Source organism: Equus caballus, chromosome 1 (assembly GCF_041296265.1).
Source record: "Equus caballus isolate H_3958 breed thoroughbred chromosome 1, TB-T2T, whole genome shotgun sequence".
In the NCBI taxonomy this organism is placed as follows: Eukaryota; Metazoa; Chordata; class Mammalia; order Perissodactyla; family Equidae; genus Equus; species Equus caballus.
In genome coordinates, this window is record NC_091684.1 from 144837828 (window position 1) to 144856494 (window position 18667).

Consider the following 18667-nt stretch of genomic DNA (forward strand, 5'->3'; position numbering starts at 1 on the left):
CAGTTTTACTTTAAAGCTGTGTGTATTGACTTTGGACTTGAGCCAGGTGAAAAGATTTAACATGACAAAGAGAGCCATTGAAGGTATCATAGTTATAAACTTCCTTATTTGTGGGGCACTTCAGCTAAACAGGGTGTAAGTCTCAAAGCTGGGGATGAAGTAGGGTGGAGGCATGTGTGTTTGGGCTGCCTTTGGATTTCTGATCAAGGTCAAAATATCATCAATGGATTTTTTACTTTACTCATTCAACTTCGTCTGAGAAAAGATGCCTGCAATTGTGAAAGGAAGACTCACAATGCCCAAGTTATTTCATTCTTTGCAATACACCATGACGAACTTACCAGCTGAAAAGAACATTTTCAAATACTGAGTTGAAATCACTCCTTTGCTAAAACTCAGAAATAGGATCTGCATCTTATTTACTTCCATTTATTAAATGAATGTCTGTACACATTACTTATCCTTGAATTCTACTTTCTGTGATAGGAAGAATATTTTACCTGACTATTTAAGCTGATAACTTTTAAAATGTTGGAGGCCCATGTTAGCCCTTTATGCTTCCTTCATTCTCAGTTTGAACTCAGTGTTAGTAAATTTGACGAGATTAGAATATTGCAGAGATGGCTTCAATTTTATCTTGCAGGAAATGTATTTAATTTTTTTTAAATGTAGATGATTCCTTGTTGAGAACAAAGTTTCAAGAGTTTTCTAGCCCAGGGCGCATAAGTTTTCCAGGCTTTCTTTAGCTGATCTTGTTGATATAATTGTGAATTGGGCTTGATGAATGAGTTTAGTTGTCCCCGTCTGACGAGCTTTAGTAGCTTCATGCATTTTAATCAGTCCAATGATTCATTTATTTTCCACCTTTTTTTTTTTTTTGGCTGTGTGTGGGATCCTTCCTTTTAAAAAATGGTCACAACAGGATTAATTACCCTTTGCATTAATCCTAAAAATTTTTTTAAGATAACCCTCTAAATACGTAAGGGTGGCAGGTACTAAGGATTCTCCTTATGGAGTATAATGATCATGATTTCTTTGTGGGTTTCTCTGGGTTCCACACGGGTCTCCTGTTTAATCATTTTACACAGTAAAGTGTTAATCACCATTTAAGTTTTTCTTTGTCTTGTAACTTCATTAGTTAAATACACACCTCACTCCAGAAATATTGTGACCCCTTTAAGAAAGTTTCCCTTGGCCTCGAGCCATAAATTCTTGGCAAATTTTAATTCTCTGCAAAAATCTGAAGAAAAGCAAATGCTTAGAGTCAAACATTTAAAATAACTTCATTTGCTTCTTTAAAATAAATGCATCAACCTTATTTTTCCAACTGAAAGTATGAAAAGAAATCTGTTTAATTCAAAGGGAACAGATTTCTTGACACGCAAGGTGAACTTTTAGATAACTTCTGAAAAAGAAAATTTCAACAACTGCAATAATTTAAAGGAGCAAGGAAGTGAATACTCACTTCAAAAAAGATGCATCAGAATATAAGCATTAAGTAAGCAAGTCTGTTTTTACTTTCTGTATCTTCATATGGCCTCTACCTGATTCCTACCTAAGCCTTACGTTTACATAAGTGCTGTATTTTTTGTAAAATGCATATTTTAAGATAGACAAAAATACATGTAAAGTACTGTATTTTTTCACTGTTTTTCTTTCAGCACTACACCTGTGCACCTGATCCATGTTAGAAATAGTTTGTTTCCTCTATCCCTCTGCACAAATATCTTCAAGAGTCCATCTGAATAATTCCTCCCCCAATATGCAAGTGCATAAGAGGAGGTTTGACTGTTTTAAAAATAAGATATGAAAAAGACAAGCTACTCGACGGATTGCAGAAAACATGCTTCGAGAACTACATCTCTATTGTAAAGTTATTGTTTGCAGCAACTCTTCAAAAACACACGAAACTAAAATTTGAATTTACATATTTTAATGAGAAAATATTATTTGGACTAGGTTCATAATTTAATGTAGACACCTTTTTAAAATTCTTTGTCTTAAAACAGGCATGCTGGGAACAAGAACATCAATATTTAAAATGCCATGCTAATTCTGTAAAGGGAGGGAGAAAAAGGAAAGGTAAAAATTGTACAGCTCTGATGACACTACAACTTTTTTTTTTTAACTTAAGCAGGTCACACCAGAACAACAGTTCGTTTTCCAGCAAATTACCTAAGATTCTAAAGGAATATAGCAAACAAAAAGTGCGTTTTACACAGTGTATAATCATTCCTATTCACAAGCATTTACACCTCTTTGCAGCCCTTTAGCTTCCGGGAAAAGTTCTTGTAGCACACAGAAAGACTCGTCCTAGAAAGATGTCCTACTCGGTGACTTCTCCTTAATGTTGCCAGTCAGCTATCTAGGTCCCTCTAAGGTTGCCCTGATGCTTTCTTGGTTGGGCTTATTTCATTTTCTTTTTTCCCCCTTCCAACAATAAAATAAATAGCTAAAAAGGTCTCTAAGTAATCGGAAAGTTAACATCCCAATTAACTTTCCCATCCCCCCTTCCCTCCCCTAAACCTGGCCAGAAATGAAAGGTAAACATTCACATTACAACAGGTACTTGTAAAGTGGGCTTTGCCGGCTCGCCCGCCAAGCAATACCGATTCAAGTTCACTGTTTACATTTTCCGGGCGCTTTGTAAACAATACAAGGTTACTTTGAGTTTTGTTTCGCTTGCGTGGAGGACAAGCGTCCCCTTCCCAGCTTGGCAGCTTCTCCCCTAACTCGCAGCGCCTGGAGCCTCAGGCAGGAAACAAAACCCCGAAACAAAAAAAAAACTCCGCAGAAGCCGAGGAGGCAGGGCGGCTGCTCCGGGAAGCTGTGGTCCGCCCAGCCCCTGCCGGATGGGCGGAGGCGAGCGGGTAGGAAGATAAGTGGTCCCATTTCGCGGCAGATTTCCACGACGTAGACAGAGATCCGGCCCTCAGCTATGCTGCGGCAGCCCTCAGGGGACAACTCTTCCAGGAAACCCCTGAAGCGATTTCTCTGGTCTTAGAACTAACCGCGCCGAGCCCCGAGCCCCGAGCCCAGCGGATCCGGACCGGGAGAATACGCGCTCCTCTCCGCGAAGGCGGGAGGCAGGATTTCCCCTGCCTCTTACATGGGAGGGGGGTTCAGGGGTCCCGGGGATGGGACGGCTTGGCTCAGGTGCCCCCTGCCTTCCCATCTTGTGAGAGCGAGGACAACTCCCACGCGCCTCCAATCCCAGCTGCAAGTTTGTGTTTTGTCTCCTGGGTCCAAAACAAAGTTCTCTTGGGGGAGAGAGGGTTGGCCAAAGGTGAAACGGACAAATTAGGGTGGCAGTCCCAGGTCGGGGAAAGCAGGACTGGGAGCTGGGGAAGACGAATGAGCTGGCGGGGAGGGGAACAAGAGGGGCCCCGGCCGCTGAGGGTCAGTGCACCGCCACCGAGTGCAAGGCGGAGGCCGGGCTGGTGAGCGTTTCGCTGGGAGTGGCGGGGCTGCTTTGGCTGGTGGCTGTTTGCGAGGACGTGGGGCTGAGTGAGGGCGGCGAGTTCGAGAGCAAGGTGGGGATGGGCGCGGGCAGCGCGGGCAGTGCGGGCACTGCGGCCGGCGTGGGCTTAATGGGCACTGGGATGGCAGGCAGGGTCTGGCCCGCTGCGTGGCACAGCGGCTTCAGCGGCACACCGTAGGCGCTATAATCGCCACTAGCCATGGAGATGGGGGTGGCCGAATCGATCATGCCTGCGGAACCGTACACGTGCGGCCAGCCAGTGCCCAGTGAGCTGCCCATGGTAGTCAACTGGTTGGGGAGCGGGTAGGCGGCGGGCACCGGCTGCATGGCGGAGAAGGCCAGCCCCCCAGGCATCTTGTACTCGCGCGCGATGATATTCTCGATGGCGAAAGGGTGCTTGAAGCCGGAGGGCTGCGCCACGCCGCCCAGGTTGTAGGCGGCAGCAGGCATCTGCGGCAGGTGCGTGCCAGAGGCCGCGAGCGCGCTGAGGCGCAGCTTGGCCTGCTGCTGCAGATACTGCGCAGCGTCGGCTGGCTTGCTGGGCGCCAGGTGGTCCGACTTCAGCACCTTGAAGCGCTTGCGGCGCCGCAGGAAGCTGCCGTTCTCGAACATGTCCCCGCAGCTGGGGTGCAGCGCCCAGAAGCTGCCCTTGCCCGGCTGGTCTGGCCGCCGCGGGATCTTGATGAAGCAGTCGTTGAAGGAGAGGTTGTGGCGCAGGCTGTTCTGCCAGCGCTGCGTGTTCTCCCGGTAGTAGGGGAAGCGGTCCATGATGAACTTGTAGATCTCGCTCAGCGGCAGCATCTTCTCGGGCGAGCTCTGAATGGCCATAGCGGTCAGCGAGATGTACGAGTAGGGCGGCTTCTGGTCGCTGTACGTGTTTCGGCCGGGCCGAGGCATCTTCTTGTTTGCCCCCTTCTTGCTCTGGGTCGGCGCGGGCCGGCGGCTGCTCGGATCTGGGAAGGAGGGAAGATAATGGGGGCAGGAGGGACATGGATGCACAGACAGACACTGCGAGGTCAGCCAGGCCGAGTATAGACTTCGGGGGTGGACGGTAGAGACCGTGGCGCTGGATCAGCCGGCGCCCGCGCTCTTTAACCAGCAACTTTGCGTGTAGAGTGGGGCGCGGCCAGGGGGCGCGGGAGGGGAGGCCGGCGAGGGGAGCATGGAGGTAAGCCGGACTTGAAGCGGACACCGGGGCAGGGACGCAGTCGCGAGTGGCTCACCTTAAAGTTGCTCCAAGTTGCGCGTCCGCATCCAGGATGGCGCTGCTGCTCGCCGCGTGCCTCCCGGTGCGCAGCCGGGGCGCAGTGTCCGGGCTCCGCTGGGCTCCGTACTTCTCTGAGCCCCGCAGCTCGGCCCCGCAGCGCCCCGCGCCGCCCGGTCCGCAGGGCTTCTGCCCAGTGCGCTGCGCGGGCGGCCGAGCTCGGCTGCGGAGTCCCGGCGCGGACGGTGGCAGCGGCGGCCTCGGGGCTCCGGAGGGCGCTGCTGTGGGCTCCGCGGCTCCACTGAGCTAGGTGGCTGCCTCCATGTCCTCCCTCGAACCATCTGATAGTTTTAAGCGGTGACAGGAGCAGAAAAGACCCCTGTAGCGGCGCTTCATTAATGTGCCACTTCTTAGCTATCATATGACAATCGCCTTGGGAGGAGGAGGAAGAGGAGGGGGAGCGGGGGCTGCAGAGGGAGGGGACTGAGCGAGACGGGAGAGCCTGGCCAGTTCTGGTTTCTTTCACACCTATTTACATGGACACCTTGGCCAATAGGAATCACTTCCAGCTCAAGACTGACCGAGGGGGAAGAGCATCGGCCACCGGCGGGGAGCGGGACGCGCCAGCCTGGGTGCGCGGTGTGAAGGTATGAGGAGGCGGCCTCCGCGGAGCGGGGATTCAGGCGACCACTCATGTTCACAGACGGAGCTGCCGCGCAGACGATGTTTGACATGGAAATTGCTTGGCTGGGGTATTCTGTTTCCTTTGCATTGTATCGAGTTTGTATTGTTAGCTAACTTCAGGCACGGCTTTCCCCTGAAGCAGACCGTTTTCCTGCGCTTGGCATTACCCGGGGTGGTTGCATGAGTTATTATAGTGAACATACACCCTTTCCCCGAGTCCTCCACGAGGCAGGTCAAAGTTTGATTTGACCTTCCTAGGCTGCTGCCTTAGCTCTGTACAGTGGGTGTGTACCTTTAAGTGATGAGGTTTTAAAAAGACCTACAAAAATATAATCGGACAGCTCCGCGTAAGAGCCCATTTTGAATCGTAGTGTATTGGCCAAATTAAAAAAAAAAATTTAAAATAGTGTATCTGGGTGAACAGGCACGGTCTTCACTCTAAAAGTCCTCCAGGAATTTGATTAGACACAGGATGAAGGCTCTGGGGCTGCTGGGGCAGACAGTGTGTGGACCTGGGGAGGCCTGAGTTTGACACACTTTATCATCAGATGAGCCGCGTGGTCTCTCGTTTTCCCCAGGTGGTTTGAAACTTTAGGAATTAGGCGTTGCCTGGAAGTTTGCATTTTACAGCCGGAACTTTCTCCCCCCCTCCTCCCCCCCGCCTTTTTGCATAGTGAGAACTTAGAGTTTAGAAAGCCCAGCACAAGCTGCCTGTGGTCCCACTGAAACAGCAGTACCTTCTAGACTTACAAAGACCCAGCGAGTTTTCTTTTTTTGGAGAGAGAAGAGGGCGGGATGTGCCTCGGGTCACCCTGCCTGGTGCGGGCAGCAGGCTCCCTTCGGTTCGGAGACGTCTCGGGAGGTTCAATGAATTATCATCATCATCATCATCACCGTCGTCGTCATCATCATCAAATTGCTATGAAATAGTGAGTCGACCCCGCCTGCATGCACGCCTTCTGCAAGTAGACGCTAGGAGTTCCCACGGGTTTCTGCACATTCTCCGACCTTTATGGTTTTTAAAAGAAATTTCTTTTACCGCGTTGTTAACTCAATAGCACCAGCCTACACTGAATCATCTTCGGTCCAGAAATGTGAAAACTTCTTTTTTCAGGAGGTGGTGGTGGTAGAGTTCTGGGTGTTAAGTTTTGACACGTTTCGTGGTATTAGAGCATTATTAGTGGAGCTGTTTGGGGTTAGCATAAAAAAAAAGATCTTTCAGCGCGCGCGCACACAGACGCACACACACTCGCACACCCCTCCTTTAAACCACAGTTTCGGAGGTGGTCAATAACTCACCAAAACGTAACTTAAACACGATGAATTTAGGAGATTAAACAGTTTCATTAATATTGAAATGGCTCTCGCGTCTGGGCTGCCTCGCTTGAAATGCAAGCGCACGTTTTTCAATATTAACAGAAGTGCTTGAAGAAAAGAATAATGTCATCTTCTTAATTCGGAAAAAAGAACGAGGAGGAGGAGGTGGGTGCGAGGGGGTGGGGGAGGGACGCTGACCTGTTTCTGGGATGCAGCTGGAGAAAGGCAGATGAACCCTCCGCAGATAAACCAGGTGGACCGGGTGGAACCTCTGCCGAGTTTCGGCGCGAGGCAGCAGAATTTCCCGGAGCTGCGTGCGCTTTAGCTCCTAACGAGGCGCGGCGTTTTGGAGATTAATTGATGCGGCCGGGTTCCGCTCGACGGTCCTGGGATGGGAGGAGCTGAGGAGCCCGGGAGCCTGGGGGACCCCTGATGAAGAATAGTAGTGAGGGCTTGTGTTTCCCAGACACAGAGGCGTTGGTCCACAACTTTGCTGCTACAGAAGGCAGTTGCACCGGAGGTACAAAAGAGAGCGCTCCTATGGGCGAGGCAGGAGCGCTCCTGGGAAAGACAGGTACCAGCATCAAAGCCCCCAAGGATTTTTAGGATCCTCTTAGCAAATATGTGCGTACTGATATACAGAAACATAGATAAAATATTAAGAGTGGTTGGATTTGGGATACGGAAGGGTAGGAGTGAAAGATCGCGCCCCACCCCCCACCCCGTAACAGCCAGGAAGATTCTTTTCTACCCGGTGTGTGTGCGTTTTGACGGTGGGGGATGGGGAGAGAGAAATGTTTTCTTGTTTTAACAATTGGCATTTGGTTGCCTTGCAAAGGGCCTTTGTATGGCTGTCCAAATCATTGCTCGGGGTAAACAGAAGATTAACTAAATTCTAACAGTGGAGACGTTTGGGTTAAAAAACAATCCAAGTTGGAAGAAATCTTTGTCCACCTTCCCGGGAAAGTTGTCCTCACTAAGTCGGACATGCAAGGATACCAGTAAGAATTTGTGTCTGAGAAATCTTCAAAGTTTGGCTAGGGTGAGAACGGGAGGTGAGGCACGTTGCCCATGCCCAGGGTTAATTAAGGAAATCGGACATCACAGCACAAGTTTGCCTTGGGTGGGGTGAGGAGTTGTGAGATACACATTCAAAAGGTGTATTTTGATACAAAATTGTATCTTGGTTCCTACTGAAGCTCTACAAAGCCCAGGGAAAGGGGCGGAATTTGCATGCTATTTACAACGTTTTAAGACTGGTATTATGAAGAGGCGGAGGGAGGGAGCACTTTCCAGAAATCTTGAAAAGTGCACCACAGTCTATTGTACAGAACCCAAAGCAAACAGAAGCTTTGGGGAGGGGGCACATCCGACCCCGAGGCTTAGGGAGGTGTTGGGAAAACTGTATAAAATACACATAAGTCAATTATACCCATGTGCGAACCAAATGGAAATCTCTTTCGTGCAATAGCCATTCATCGCCTCCGCGGAGCCCACCACCGACCACCTTTCTGCTTGGCGAGTTCGCAATAGCTTCTTTTCCCACAAGCTGGACCACACACGGCTACAGATTTCGTAATAATTTATGCTAATTTCCCTCCATAAATCCACAATTCGCTTCAGTGGCACCCGGGCTGCTGAGGGAGTAAAAAGGAGACCGAGGGGTGACAAATACAATATTGATTTTGATTCCTTCTGTTGTCAAACAGGTGTGTGTGTGCGCGAACGGTGGGGCTGGCGTTTGGGGCGGGGGCTCTAGGAGAGGAAAACCGTTCCGCGCCCGGCCAGCCCCTCCATCCACGCTCCAGAAAGTAACGCGCCCTGGTTTGTTAATATTTACCAAACACCGGCGGGAGGTGGAGGGAAAGTACCCGGCAGCTTCCGAAGGTTTCCTAGGCGCCAAAAACAATACCCGCCTTCCCAGCTTGGAAAGTGAACTCCTGCCTGGAGCCTTTCTGCTAAGCCTTCCTTTGCCCCTTCTCCTCCTCCTTTCCCCTCCGAGGCTTTACCTCCCTCTCCTCGAGTGTCTCCCCGCCCCCAGTCGGAATCTCTCGCTCCCTCTCATCTTTCTTTCCCCTCTCCTCCTGCACCCTTGTCCCTCACTTCGCTTCACTTTTTTCCCCTGTCCTCTCCACTTTTTCCATCTTCTCCAAACGGGGAGACGGTGGCGGGCTGGCGCGGTGTCGATGTTAGGTTTTAGGGCCTCCTCTGGCGCACCCCACCTTTCCGGGCCGCCCCCCGCACTGGTCCAAATTCTCAGCACTCTCTGGGAACCCGCGCTAACGCACCGCGCCGCTTTGTCCCATCAGTCATTCTTCACCAAATCTGCACTTTGGTGGCGTGAAACGACTTAGCTTTCCTTTCAAAAGGATTTTGTTCCCGGGGTATTCAGCACTAAAACAAACTCCCTCAGCCTGTCAGCGGTCAATTAAAAAAAAAAATTGTCGTCCTGAGTGTCCTGGAGGCTGTTTGTCCCCGGAATCTGTGCGCCTCCACCGCCAGCACCCCGCGTGGAATAGCTTGGCTCTAACATTCTGGATCTGGGGACCAGAGGGAACCCGCTCAGAGAGTTCTACCGCTCTGGGGCCACGAGACGGCACGGTCTTCCGGGTTCATAGGCCCTCCCCCCCACCCAGTTGGGCGCCGCGCCAGGGGAAACTTATCAGCCGTGACTCTCCCACGACTGCCCCGGGAGTTTGAGCCTCCACTCCCGGCCTCTTCCACCGAGTCTGGCGGGAAATCAAACTGCCCAAGAAAGAGAGGCGGGGGAGGGGACACACTTTGCGCTCTGCTGCCGACGGCCAACTGGCAGTGAAAGGACACGGCGCCCTCTCCTCCCCCTTCTTCGCCAGCGCTCCCCACTCCCACCCACCCCCGCGCCAGGCAGAAGGAGCTCACCTCTTTTTCCAACTAGTAGAAAAGAATATCTGCAGGGAACTTCGGAGCCCTGTATTTCATTGGTTGGTGACTGGGCTACATGGAGTTTGGACCTTAACTCATAACAGGGAGGTTGAAAAGCAACTTTGGAAGAGGAGTCCATTGCCTACAATCCGTTCTCCCCTCCCGGTCCAATCTGGCTGGGTTCTAAGAAAAGCAGCAGTCTCCACCTGCTGCTCCCTCTTTACTCCCATCCAAACTTGGGGGGGGGGCAAATTCTGAGGTGTCCCCTCCTTGGGCCCTGTTGCCTGGCAGTGGGTAAGGCCTTTGGCTGTGGCTGGGGCAACTGAAGTTAAATCTGTTTTCCTTGGGGTTGGGAAAAAAGGAGTGGCGACACCCCCCCCCCCCCCCCCCCCCATTTTAGAAGTATTTCCCAAGCGGCTGCTGGAACTTGGAGAGTACAGGAGGCTCAGTTTTCCCTCCACCTCAATCCCAAAACAAACAGCAGCCAGCGTCAGGTGCCAGTCTGCTTGACCTCCATCCCCAAGAAGTGCCAGCCCCCACCCATAGTGAGCAGGGAATTTCAATGCCTGTGAAAACAACTCTTGCCCTGCTCACCATAATGCCCTCTCTTTGGAGTCAGTTTGCTAAATACCATTTGGTCTTTGCGTGCTGTGGTTTGCTCTGAGATTTCAAGACTTTAAAGCCTTGGTTGGCAAATCCAATCCCTCCTTTGCACAAACAGTTGCACAGCTTTAAATGGCGCATTACCGAACCTACAAATGTATTTGTCTAAAAAATTATTCGCAAAAGGTTGGTAGGAGGATTTTTGTTGTTGTTGCTAAACGTCCCATAAGTTTTGCTCTGCACTGTGTGAAACAGAAGCTGCAGTTCAAATCTATTATTATTATTGGAGGAAATATTGCTAAAGCCACCTTGGTATTGAAGGGATTAACTTGCTTTTCTCCCAGCCCCTAACTCTGGGGTTAAGACAGCAGTAGATCAACTGTATAATGTGTGCACTGTTCGCTCATTTGTACAAGCAGAACAAAGGTTGGACTAAGCCAAATTGCATTGCACTTGTGAACCGAGTCCCGATGTGAAGTATCTTTTACAGCGGGGGGAATGAGAACAATTTTGTGTATGTCTAAAAGGGAATAACAAAGCCACTTTCTCGAGCATCTCAAAGTGAAGTAGCGAGGCGTGACATTCCCAGGGTGAGAAGGGACAAAAGCAGGGTCAGGGGGATGAAAAAGAGAATCAAACAGCCACTTTCACATGTCTGCCCTCAACTGCTGCACCTCTCCATAATAGGAAACAAATGTTGTAAAAGGGGGGATTGCTCCCATTCATTCAAAATAGCAAATGATAGCTAAACAACATTGTCAAAACTGAATCAACTTCTGTGCAGTACCACCCAGAAAAAGGTATTGTGTTTTGTTTAATAGCGGGGTGGAGCGAAGGGTCTTTTTTTAAGGGGAGAGGGGGAGGAAATCACCCTATACTTTTCCTATTAATTTTGTCAGGAATTGTTTGCTCAGATGTGGGGGAAAAATATTGATATCTGTGGGTGAGCACCCACTCTTAAAATGTTAGTTTTTGGAGGATTTTGGGAAAGAAAAACAGGAAGGTGAGTTTTAGCTTTATAAAGTATTTTAAAGCTTCCATTAAGTGGGAAACCGGTTTTAACCTCCTTTGAATACGTTATTTGGAAAAAATAAGATATTGATTGCAATAGAATATTAAGGTAAATTAAAGTAGGCTAAATGTACTTTGCTCACAAATTTGAAAAACATCGATTCTGGGGGAACTGCAGATATCTGCAATGAGGAATATTTTGCATGCATAATATTTGTTGGTGCATTCTCCCGCTTTAATTTATTTTGAAACCGGATAACCTGTAGGTCTTCAGCCTTAAAACGCCGCGCTCTGCTTTGTTTGTTCAGGCTGACGAGGAGGAGAGCTTAACCCGGTGGACGTGTGCAGTATATGTGTTTTCTTAATGGCAGAAGCAGGTTTCGCTGAGGACCACAACAGCCTTTAGATATAATAACTCGCTGTGTTCCTGGGAAGGTTAAAACTATTTGATTTCTCTCTCTCTCTCTCCCACTCTCTCCCTCTCCCTTTCTCTCTCTCTTTGGGCTTTTTTGTTTTTTGTCTCCATGCGTCCCCCGCTGAGCTGCCACCCACAAAGCGGGTTTGAAAAAGAAAGGAAGAAAAGAAAGCCAGCGGCTGATCCTTACTGGCCTCCCCCAGCTAAGAATGGCTGGGAGGCGGGGCTTGGCGGGGCCTGCAGCGCTGGCCGCCGCTCGCCTTCCCTGGGCCGCCGGGTCCTTCCGCTCAGGCCGGCCTCACCTGGGACAAGGGCTGCGCTTGGCGGGTCCCTGCCGGGGGTGCCGACCCCCCGCCGTGCGCCTTCGTCCTCAACACGCCCCCGCTCCGGGCGCCCCATTTGCTCCCTCCTGCTGGGTGGCAGTGTACTGACAAGCTGTAGGGGGAAACCAGGTTGCCCCGAAGGCTTCTCAACGCCTCAGATATAGATCCACCATCTTCTGCGTTCCTCTCTCTCTCTCTCCTTCCCTCTCTACCCTCATCCCTTCTTTCTCAGACTCTGGTTTCAATTTCTTCAGCGGAACGCACACCAGAGTTTAGGTCCATAAACAAACTGGCTCCCTTCCCAGCAATACAGAATGTCCAGGATTGGCAGTGCATTTCCTTAGGTACCCAGCTGGCCCAACCGAATAAAATAAAGGAAGGAAGGAAACAGAAAACTTAAACCTCTCCACCCCAGCCCCATCGCCCGCACACCTCTGCGACGGAGCGTTAGGCCATGATCAGAGGACGGCTCCGGAGAGTGGGATACACCATTAACTCGACCTTTCACGGCATCCTCGCAGTTTTTAGGAGACTTTGGCACTTATTTGTGACTGACATCGTTCACAGCCCCCACCCCCAGCAACGGCGACCCTAGTAAGCAACCCCTGGCCTCTCCCTCATTTATTTAATATTTTTATTAGGGAAGAATTTTGGAGCTATATATCTATATAAAAATATTTATATATTTAAAACAAATGTTAAATCTGCACTGCATTTTTCTCTTAAAGTGCCTCCCCCCACTCCATCTTTTGGATAAGTCCAGAACCACCGAGCACTAAATAATTCCTCAAAGGCTGATGAAGCAGGTGAGTTTCTTTGGAGTGCTAACTATTTGTTTATGGTGGCCATCGCGATTTGATTGGTGCAGCTGATGGCTTCGGATAACTAAGGTAGGCTGCCTTTTCTTCCAGCGCCAGCAGTACAGAAAACCTCTCACCTCTCGTTTCACTGCCCCCCTCCCCAGAGCCGTTTGGGTCCGTAGACTTTAACTGGCTCTCCTGAGTGCCCGGAGTTGGGAGGGCCATTGATCTTTCGGCTCCGTCCGTTCATCCTCTTTTCACCTATTTTCTTTACTTGAAAAAGAGAAAACAAACTACACACAGAGTAAAACAGATGAACCGTATAGAGTAAGTCAGACCCGTCTCTTTTTCCACATCTTTCACCCCTTTCCAAAAGGAGAGAGGGAGCGGCGGGCCTCATAGGTTCCCCAGATCTTCGGTAATTATTAGTAACTTAGGTTCTGGCGTCCGGATCTCCGCGACCTGTTGATGACTCGAGCCGCGGTGCGCGGAGCTCCGCGTCCAAGTTGGTTATGTAAACTGCTTGTGTATTTCATATTATCATCGCGCTGTCTGGAGGCAATGTAGATTTTCTAAAGATCTAATGAATAAACAACCAGCAACTGCTGGCGGTGTAATTTACATTGTTAATGCCTACATGTGTATAATAAATATGCATTTGTATGTCTTCAAATAAACTCTTTTTAGTTTCTAACCTGTGGTGATTTTTTTTTTTTTTTCCACAAAGAAGGAGGGTGGAGGGAATTTCGTCTTTCCAAAGAAGAGAGTTTATTTCACGTGCATGGCTCTGGTGAAAAGGGCTCTGCCATCGAGCCCACGTGTAGGGTCTGCAACCCGGCTGTCCCTCCCACCCGCGAGGGAAGCTCGGCTGAGATGAGCTCGGATACAGGACTCGCCAAGAAAGGGACAAGCGCCCAGGAACTTAGCGGCGCGGTTTTGGGGACGGCGGCGCTTCCTTTGGGAGTGGGAGCCGGGAGAGACAGGACAGCATCCAAAGCATCCGGGTATTCTCCCCCGAACTATCGCCCTGCCCCAAAGAGAAGTGCCAGCGACTTCTCTTAGACCGCAACTTGGGTTGGGAGAGTTGGACGGCTGTGGCTTCGACAACCTCTGGGAAAAGTTTCCCGGGGAATTTCCCAAGTAAAGATGTTTCCCCACGCGCCTCTGTAGACAGCATTCCGGACAAGCCTGGGGGACCCCAGGGAGGAAAGAGAAGCTCTGGCTCCGGGTCGGGGTCTTACACTCTGCCGCATCGGCCACTGCCTCGGATAGGGCAACCTCGCGGAGGGCCGCAGGAAGGCGGACGCTGCCGGGAGCCAGGGCCTCCGGAGCCGCCGGGCAGCTGCTGTTTTCAGAAGGCCTCCCTGCGTGTCCCACGCCGCTTATTTCAGGCTGGGCTCCGACGTTTGATATCTCTCCCCTCCACCAACCAGGTGCCACTTTCTTAGCGCGCTCGAAGGCAAATGTCTCATCTTTTCCCGTCCTGGATCTGGAATACATTATTTTAATTAAGTCTATGGCGATTTACTTTCCTCTGAGATCTATTCCACGGTGCAATTAGGAACGTATTGGTGCTAGCTCCTATGAATATTCAGGAGCGTGTCAATTAATTAGCAGACAGAGGAATCTCATTATGGTGCTCAAAACCCTTTTAGTGTTAAACAGAATTAAGGGGGTATTTGGCAATGCGCTGGATTAGTGAATATTTTACTGTGCACTCATTTAACTTCATTATCATAGCACTTACACTACTCTCTGATTTTATTAATTAAATTGCTCATTAATTTGTCCAAAAAGGATAAAAGTTTTAATGTGCCACCCAATAACTTGGAAAGTAAACTTTCGCCCTGCTTGATCTTCGCTCCCGGGTAGAGAAGGACAGATGGCGGCGAGCACAGCCGGAGATGGAGGCGCGGTTCCCCTCCCCTCCACACGCAACTTCGGGGAGCGCACGCGCTCCGGCTCCCCCGACTCCGGGAACAGCGGGATGTCTGGGAGAAAGGTGCGCGACCAGAGAGCAACCCATTCGCTTTTTGCCTCCCAGGAGTGGCCTGGAAATCTGAGTCGTCCTTCAGACCGCAAAAAAAAAATGCCAGCTTCTCGTTCGCTCCCGGGACTGCGGGTGACTGGGCGCGGAGCGATTTGTCCCAGGACGTGGGAGGGCTCTAGGGCCTTTGCTCAGCGCGCCCAGGCCCCTCCGCCTCCAGGCCCCAATGCTCGCTGTTTCCCAAAGACGCAAGCAAAATGTACTTCGTGGGGTGAGCGTCCATGACGCCCCCTAAAGGCCTGCTGAGGGCAGCACCCACGCCTTGGGCCGCTTGAGGCCTTTCCCGGAACGCCCTGCCCTCGACCCGGGCCACCCTTCAGGTCGTCGGTCTGGTTCGCGCCCACGTGCGGCTCACGCCCACCTGCCCTCCCCCCACCCTACCGCAAAAGGTTAGAAAGACAAATATTAAAATTACTTGCACAAAGGGAACTGCTAAAGAGATCCCAAATTAATATGCATGTAAAGTTAATTAGTTGCATTTCGTGACATCAAAATAAGTACCTGGAAACAGAACACCTTCTGGGCATTGGGAACATATGCTGGAATTAGAGTTAATTGACTAATTACATAAATTAGGCATTAATTTTGCAACACATCAAGTATAAAAGATATCTCAATTAATTGTGCATAAATTACCAGGTGAAACGGGGCGGCGGTCTGGGCAGGTCCCGGTTCTCCGACTTCTTTGCTCTTTAAGGGACCAAAAGTTAGGCAGCGTGGTGGGCGCCTGGGTTGAGGCCGGCTGGCCCGCGAGGAGAGACCGAGATCCGCACCGGGAGTCGCCGCCCGCGCAGGCTGATGACCCGGGGCAATCGTTAATGCGAAGGAAACTCCCCCACTCATTAAAATCAATTACGTGCAGTTGGATTGATCAGCTTTTGTCAGAAAGGAGCGAAGCAGAGCCCTTTACTAGTCTTCCCCCGCTCCCCAAGTCCTCCCCCCGCCCTCGCCCCAACCCTCAACCACCTGGTTCTGTAGCGATCCGGGCCCTTGCTGAGCGGGTCCCCACCCCCCCCCCACCCCCCCTCCCCCGTCCTGGTCCTCAGTTTCCCTCAGTGAGGACATTAATTTTTTCTGGATTTGACGTCGTCTCTGGGCCGCTTTTGGTCGATCTGGACTCTGGCCTGGCAGTGCTGGACACCTGGTTTGTCTTGGTGGGCTACATCCTCTCGGGGCTCGCCATTACTCCTCAGTCAGAAATCCAGCTTCCAGGGAGTGATGCCAAGTGATTTGAAGCTCTTCCGTTTTCAGGTGGGTGTAAATTAATCTCTGAGATGAGAAATCTAGGTAAATTAGCCAAACATTCTCCTGGAGGACTGGTTTGTCGGAGCCCCCAGCTTCCCTCCCGCCCCCCTCGGCATAGATGGTTTCTCTCCTTTCTCATGGAGGAAACAACTGAGTGGATATACAGCGTGGGTGTTCAGTTTAGATTTTTGGGGCTCCCTTCTCTAAGGAGAGCTTCAGGGAACGCGCTAGAAATTCTCCCTCAAACATAGCGACTTTCCCCTATGTTCTCTACACGTTTTAAGTGGAAGGAAAAGGAGTCCCGAAGTAAAAGGGTTATTGGAGCAGTGGATAAAGTCGTGCCACTTCCAAACCCTAGTGAAACTGCAACAAAACGCCTATGCATTCCTCACATAAATTGTCACCAATTATAACACAGTTTGGTTCTGTTGATCTAGTGGAATGTTACTAATGGAAGGCCAGATTTCTCTGCAACTTCTGGAGCTGTCATCATGTGCCTGGTGGGTGGTTTGTAAAAGTATCTAAAGTCACAGACCCATGCCCAGCCCCCCCCCCCCCAAGATCCCCAAGTTGTAATCATTTCCTTCTTTTGGCCAAAGCAAACACAGAGAATGAAAGGAAATCCGGAAAAACCCTTTATCGTCTGATTATGTACATCTTCATCAAGGTACGTAGGTGACATTTCTTAGAATACAGCCCTGACTGCTGATGGGCTAAAGAAACCGGTGAATTCCTGAGGTTACTGAGACAAACGTTCATTTTGATGTAGAGGTTTCCTGCGCCAGCCAGATGCTGAAGGTACTTGAGGGAGATGTTGACAAGTGGATAACTGTCAGCAGAACTAAAACAGACACTTTGTTTACAGTTGAGCATGATTAATTGAGAGTAAATAAAAACAGCACTCTTTATGAAATCACCACCCAAGTTCGAGAAAGGCCGTATGTTCCTAGGAATAAAAGAAGTGGACAAGGGCTAGTTTTGCCAGACTCTTGAAACAGCAGCTGGCATGGTGTGGATCAGCAGTAGATATACTTTATTGCTTTGCAACTGGTCTTTTAAAAAAAAAATTTTTTGCCAAGTTTATAGCACTGGATTAGAAACATTTTTCTCCTAATTCACTGAGTTTTAAAATTCCTCTTATTAAAAGATTATTCTTACCCTCTCCCTTTGTTCTCCCTTTAAAATGTGAAACTCAACGCGAAATAATTTTTAAAATGAGCCAAATGTAATAAACCCAAACTGATGTTGTCAAATAAGGCTATTAAATGCTATTGTGCTACTGCAGTTTGCAAGAGAGCATTTCTATTCCCTGTGGCTCTAATAAATTGCAGAGGCCAGACTCTAGTAAACATCTTGTGATTGTCCAACATAATAAATTTTAATGAAACAGGAAATATGTCTTTCTTTCAAAGCACAGTGTGACTTATATATGCAAAGTATTTTTTTGGCCTCTGTCCTGCTAGACCGGAGGGCGACCAGGCCAATACCTTTCTAATAAACTTCGCTAATCATGTTTGTGCAGGTTAGTGCTGCAGACATACTAAGTAAGCAATTGCCTTGGATAGACACCTTGGATGGATTGATTTATAGCAGTCTATAAGTGGATATTTTTCGTATTGTGATATAATGCCCAATGAAGTTCAAAGCAATGAGCCTAAGGCAGTTAGAAATAGTTTGGGATTGCTAACAATTCAAGTAAATTTACTCCTGTTGTCCTGCTGTAAGTCTGAATGCAGCAACACAAGGGAGGCAAATAAGACGCAAACCAGGGCTTTGTTTGGGCTGCTGTGAAAGAGCTTTCTCTTGGGACTTCTTGCAGTTAAGAACTGTCTCCGGGAGCTTCTGAGACAGAAGCAAAAGCAGAGCGGCAAGGAAGGATGGAAGGAGAGTATGAGTGATGGAGGAGGAAGAAGAAAGTGGAGGAGGAAGAGAAGACAGAGGAGGAGGAGGAGGAAAAGAAGAAGAAGAGAGAGATGGAAACCTTTCTCTTCAGTGAGCCCTAGACTTTTTGTGAATCAATACTTTTTCTTTTGCCTTCAGCCTGTTTGAGCTAAGTTCTGAAGTGGTCACGACTAATACACTTTTCCTATTGTCATGAAACCCAGAGCAGCTTTCAAGCTGAAAATCTTGACTATTCCTTCTCTTTCTCCTCACTGTATGTTTGGTGGGCACTATATGTTGCTGGCGGGCACTATATATTGCCTTGGTGATTGCACACGTGGGGATACTTACCAGGGCTCCCAGAGCTTGCCAGTCTTAGGATGAGGAGCTAAAGTAATGTCTCCATCAGCATATCCCGAAGCCTGTAAGAAATCTTGGAAGTCAGGCAGCCTCCCCGTCTCCCTCCCTTTCTTCGTTCTTTCTTTCTATAAGCATTTCTGAGGACTAATTCAGTTCTAGGTCATTAAATAGCAAAGCAGGGCTCTGATAAATTCATTTCAGTTTAAATTTCAGTTGGTGAAAGAAAATACGTCCCCAAGAATAGACACCAACTTCTCGGATTGAAGTTTTTTTCATGCTGTAAGCTCTTCATGATTTCGAAGTCTTTTAAAAAATACATTCTCTCATTTGACCCTCACAATAACCCATAGGGGAATAGAATCTATGAATAAAAATGGCTAACAGCCATTGAGTGC

General features: G+C 49.3%; 1 protein-coding gene across 1 annotated transcript; it reads right to left on the reverse strand.

Annotated features, from left to right (window-relative positions):
* Positions 1-1916: 1916 nt before the first annotated feature.
* Positions 1917-5199, reverse strand: FOXB1 (forkhead box B1). The gene is made up of 2 exons (XM_023616430.2): positions 4705-5199; positions 1917-4434 (listed from the first exon to the last, which is right to left on the reverse strand). Exon 2 carries the CDS (start codon positions 4376-4378, stop codon positions 3401-3403), a length of 978 nt encoding a protein of 325 aa, XP_023472198.1. The 5' UTR covers positions 4379-4434; positions 4705-5199; the 3' UTR covers positions 1917-3400.
* Positions 5200-18667: the final 13468 nt, after the last annotated feature.

Excerpts from the sequence above, each read along its gene's own strand:
- FOXB1 (XM_023616430.2), bottom strand. The coding sequence starts at position 4,378 with ATGCCTCGGCCCGGCCGAAACACGTACAGCGACCAGAAGCCGCCCTAC.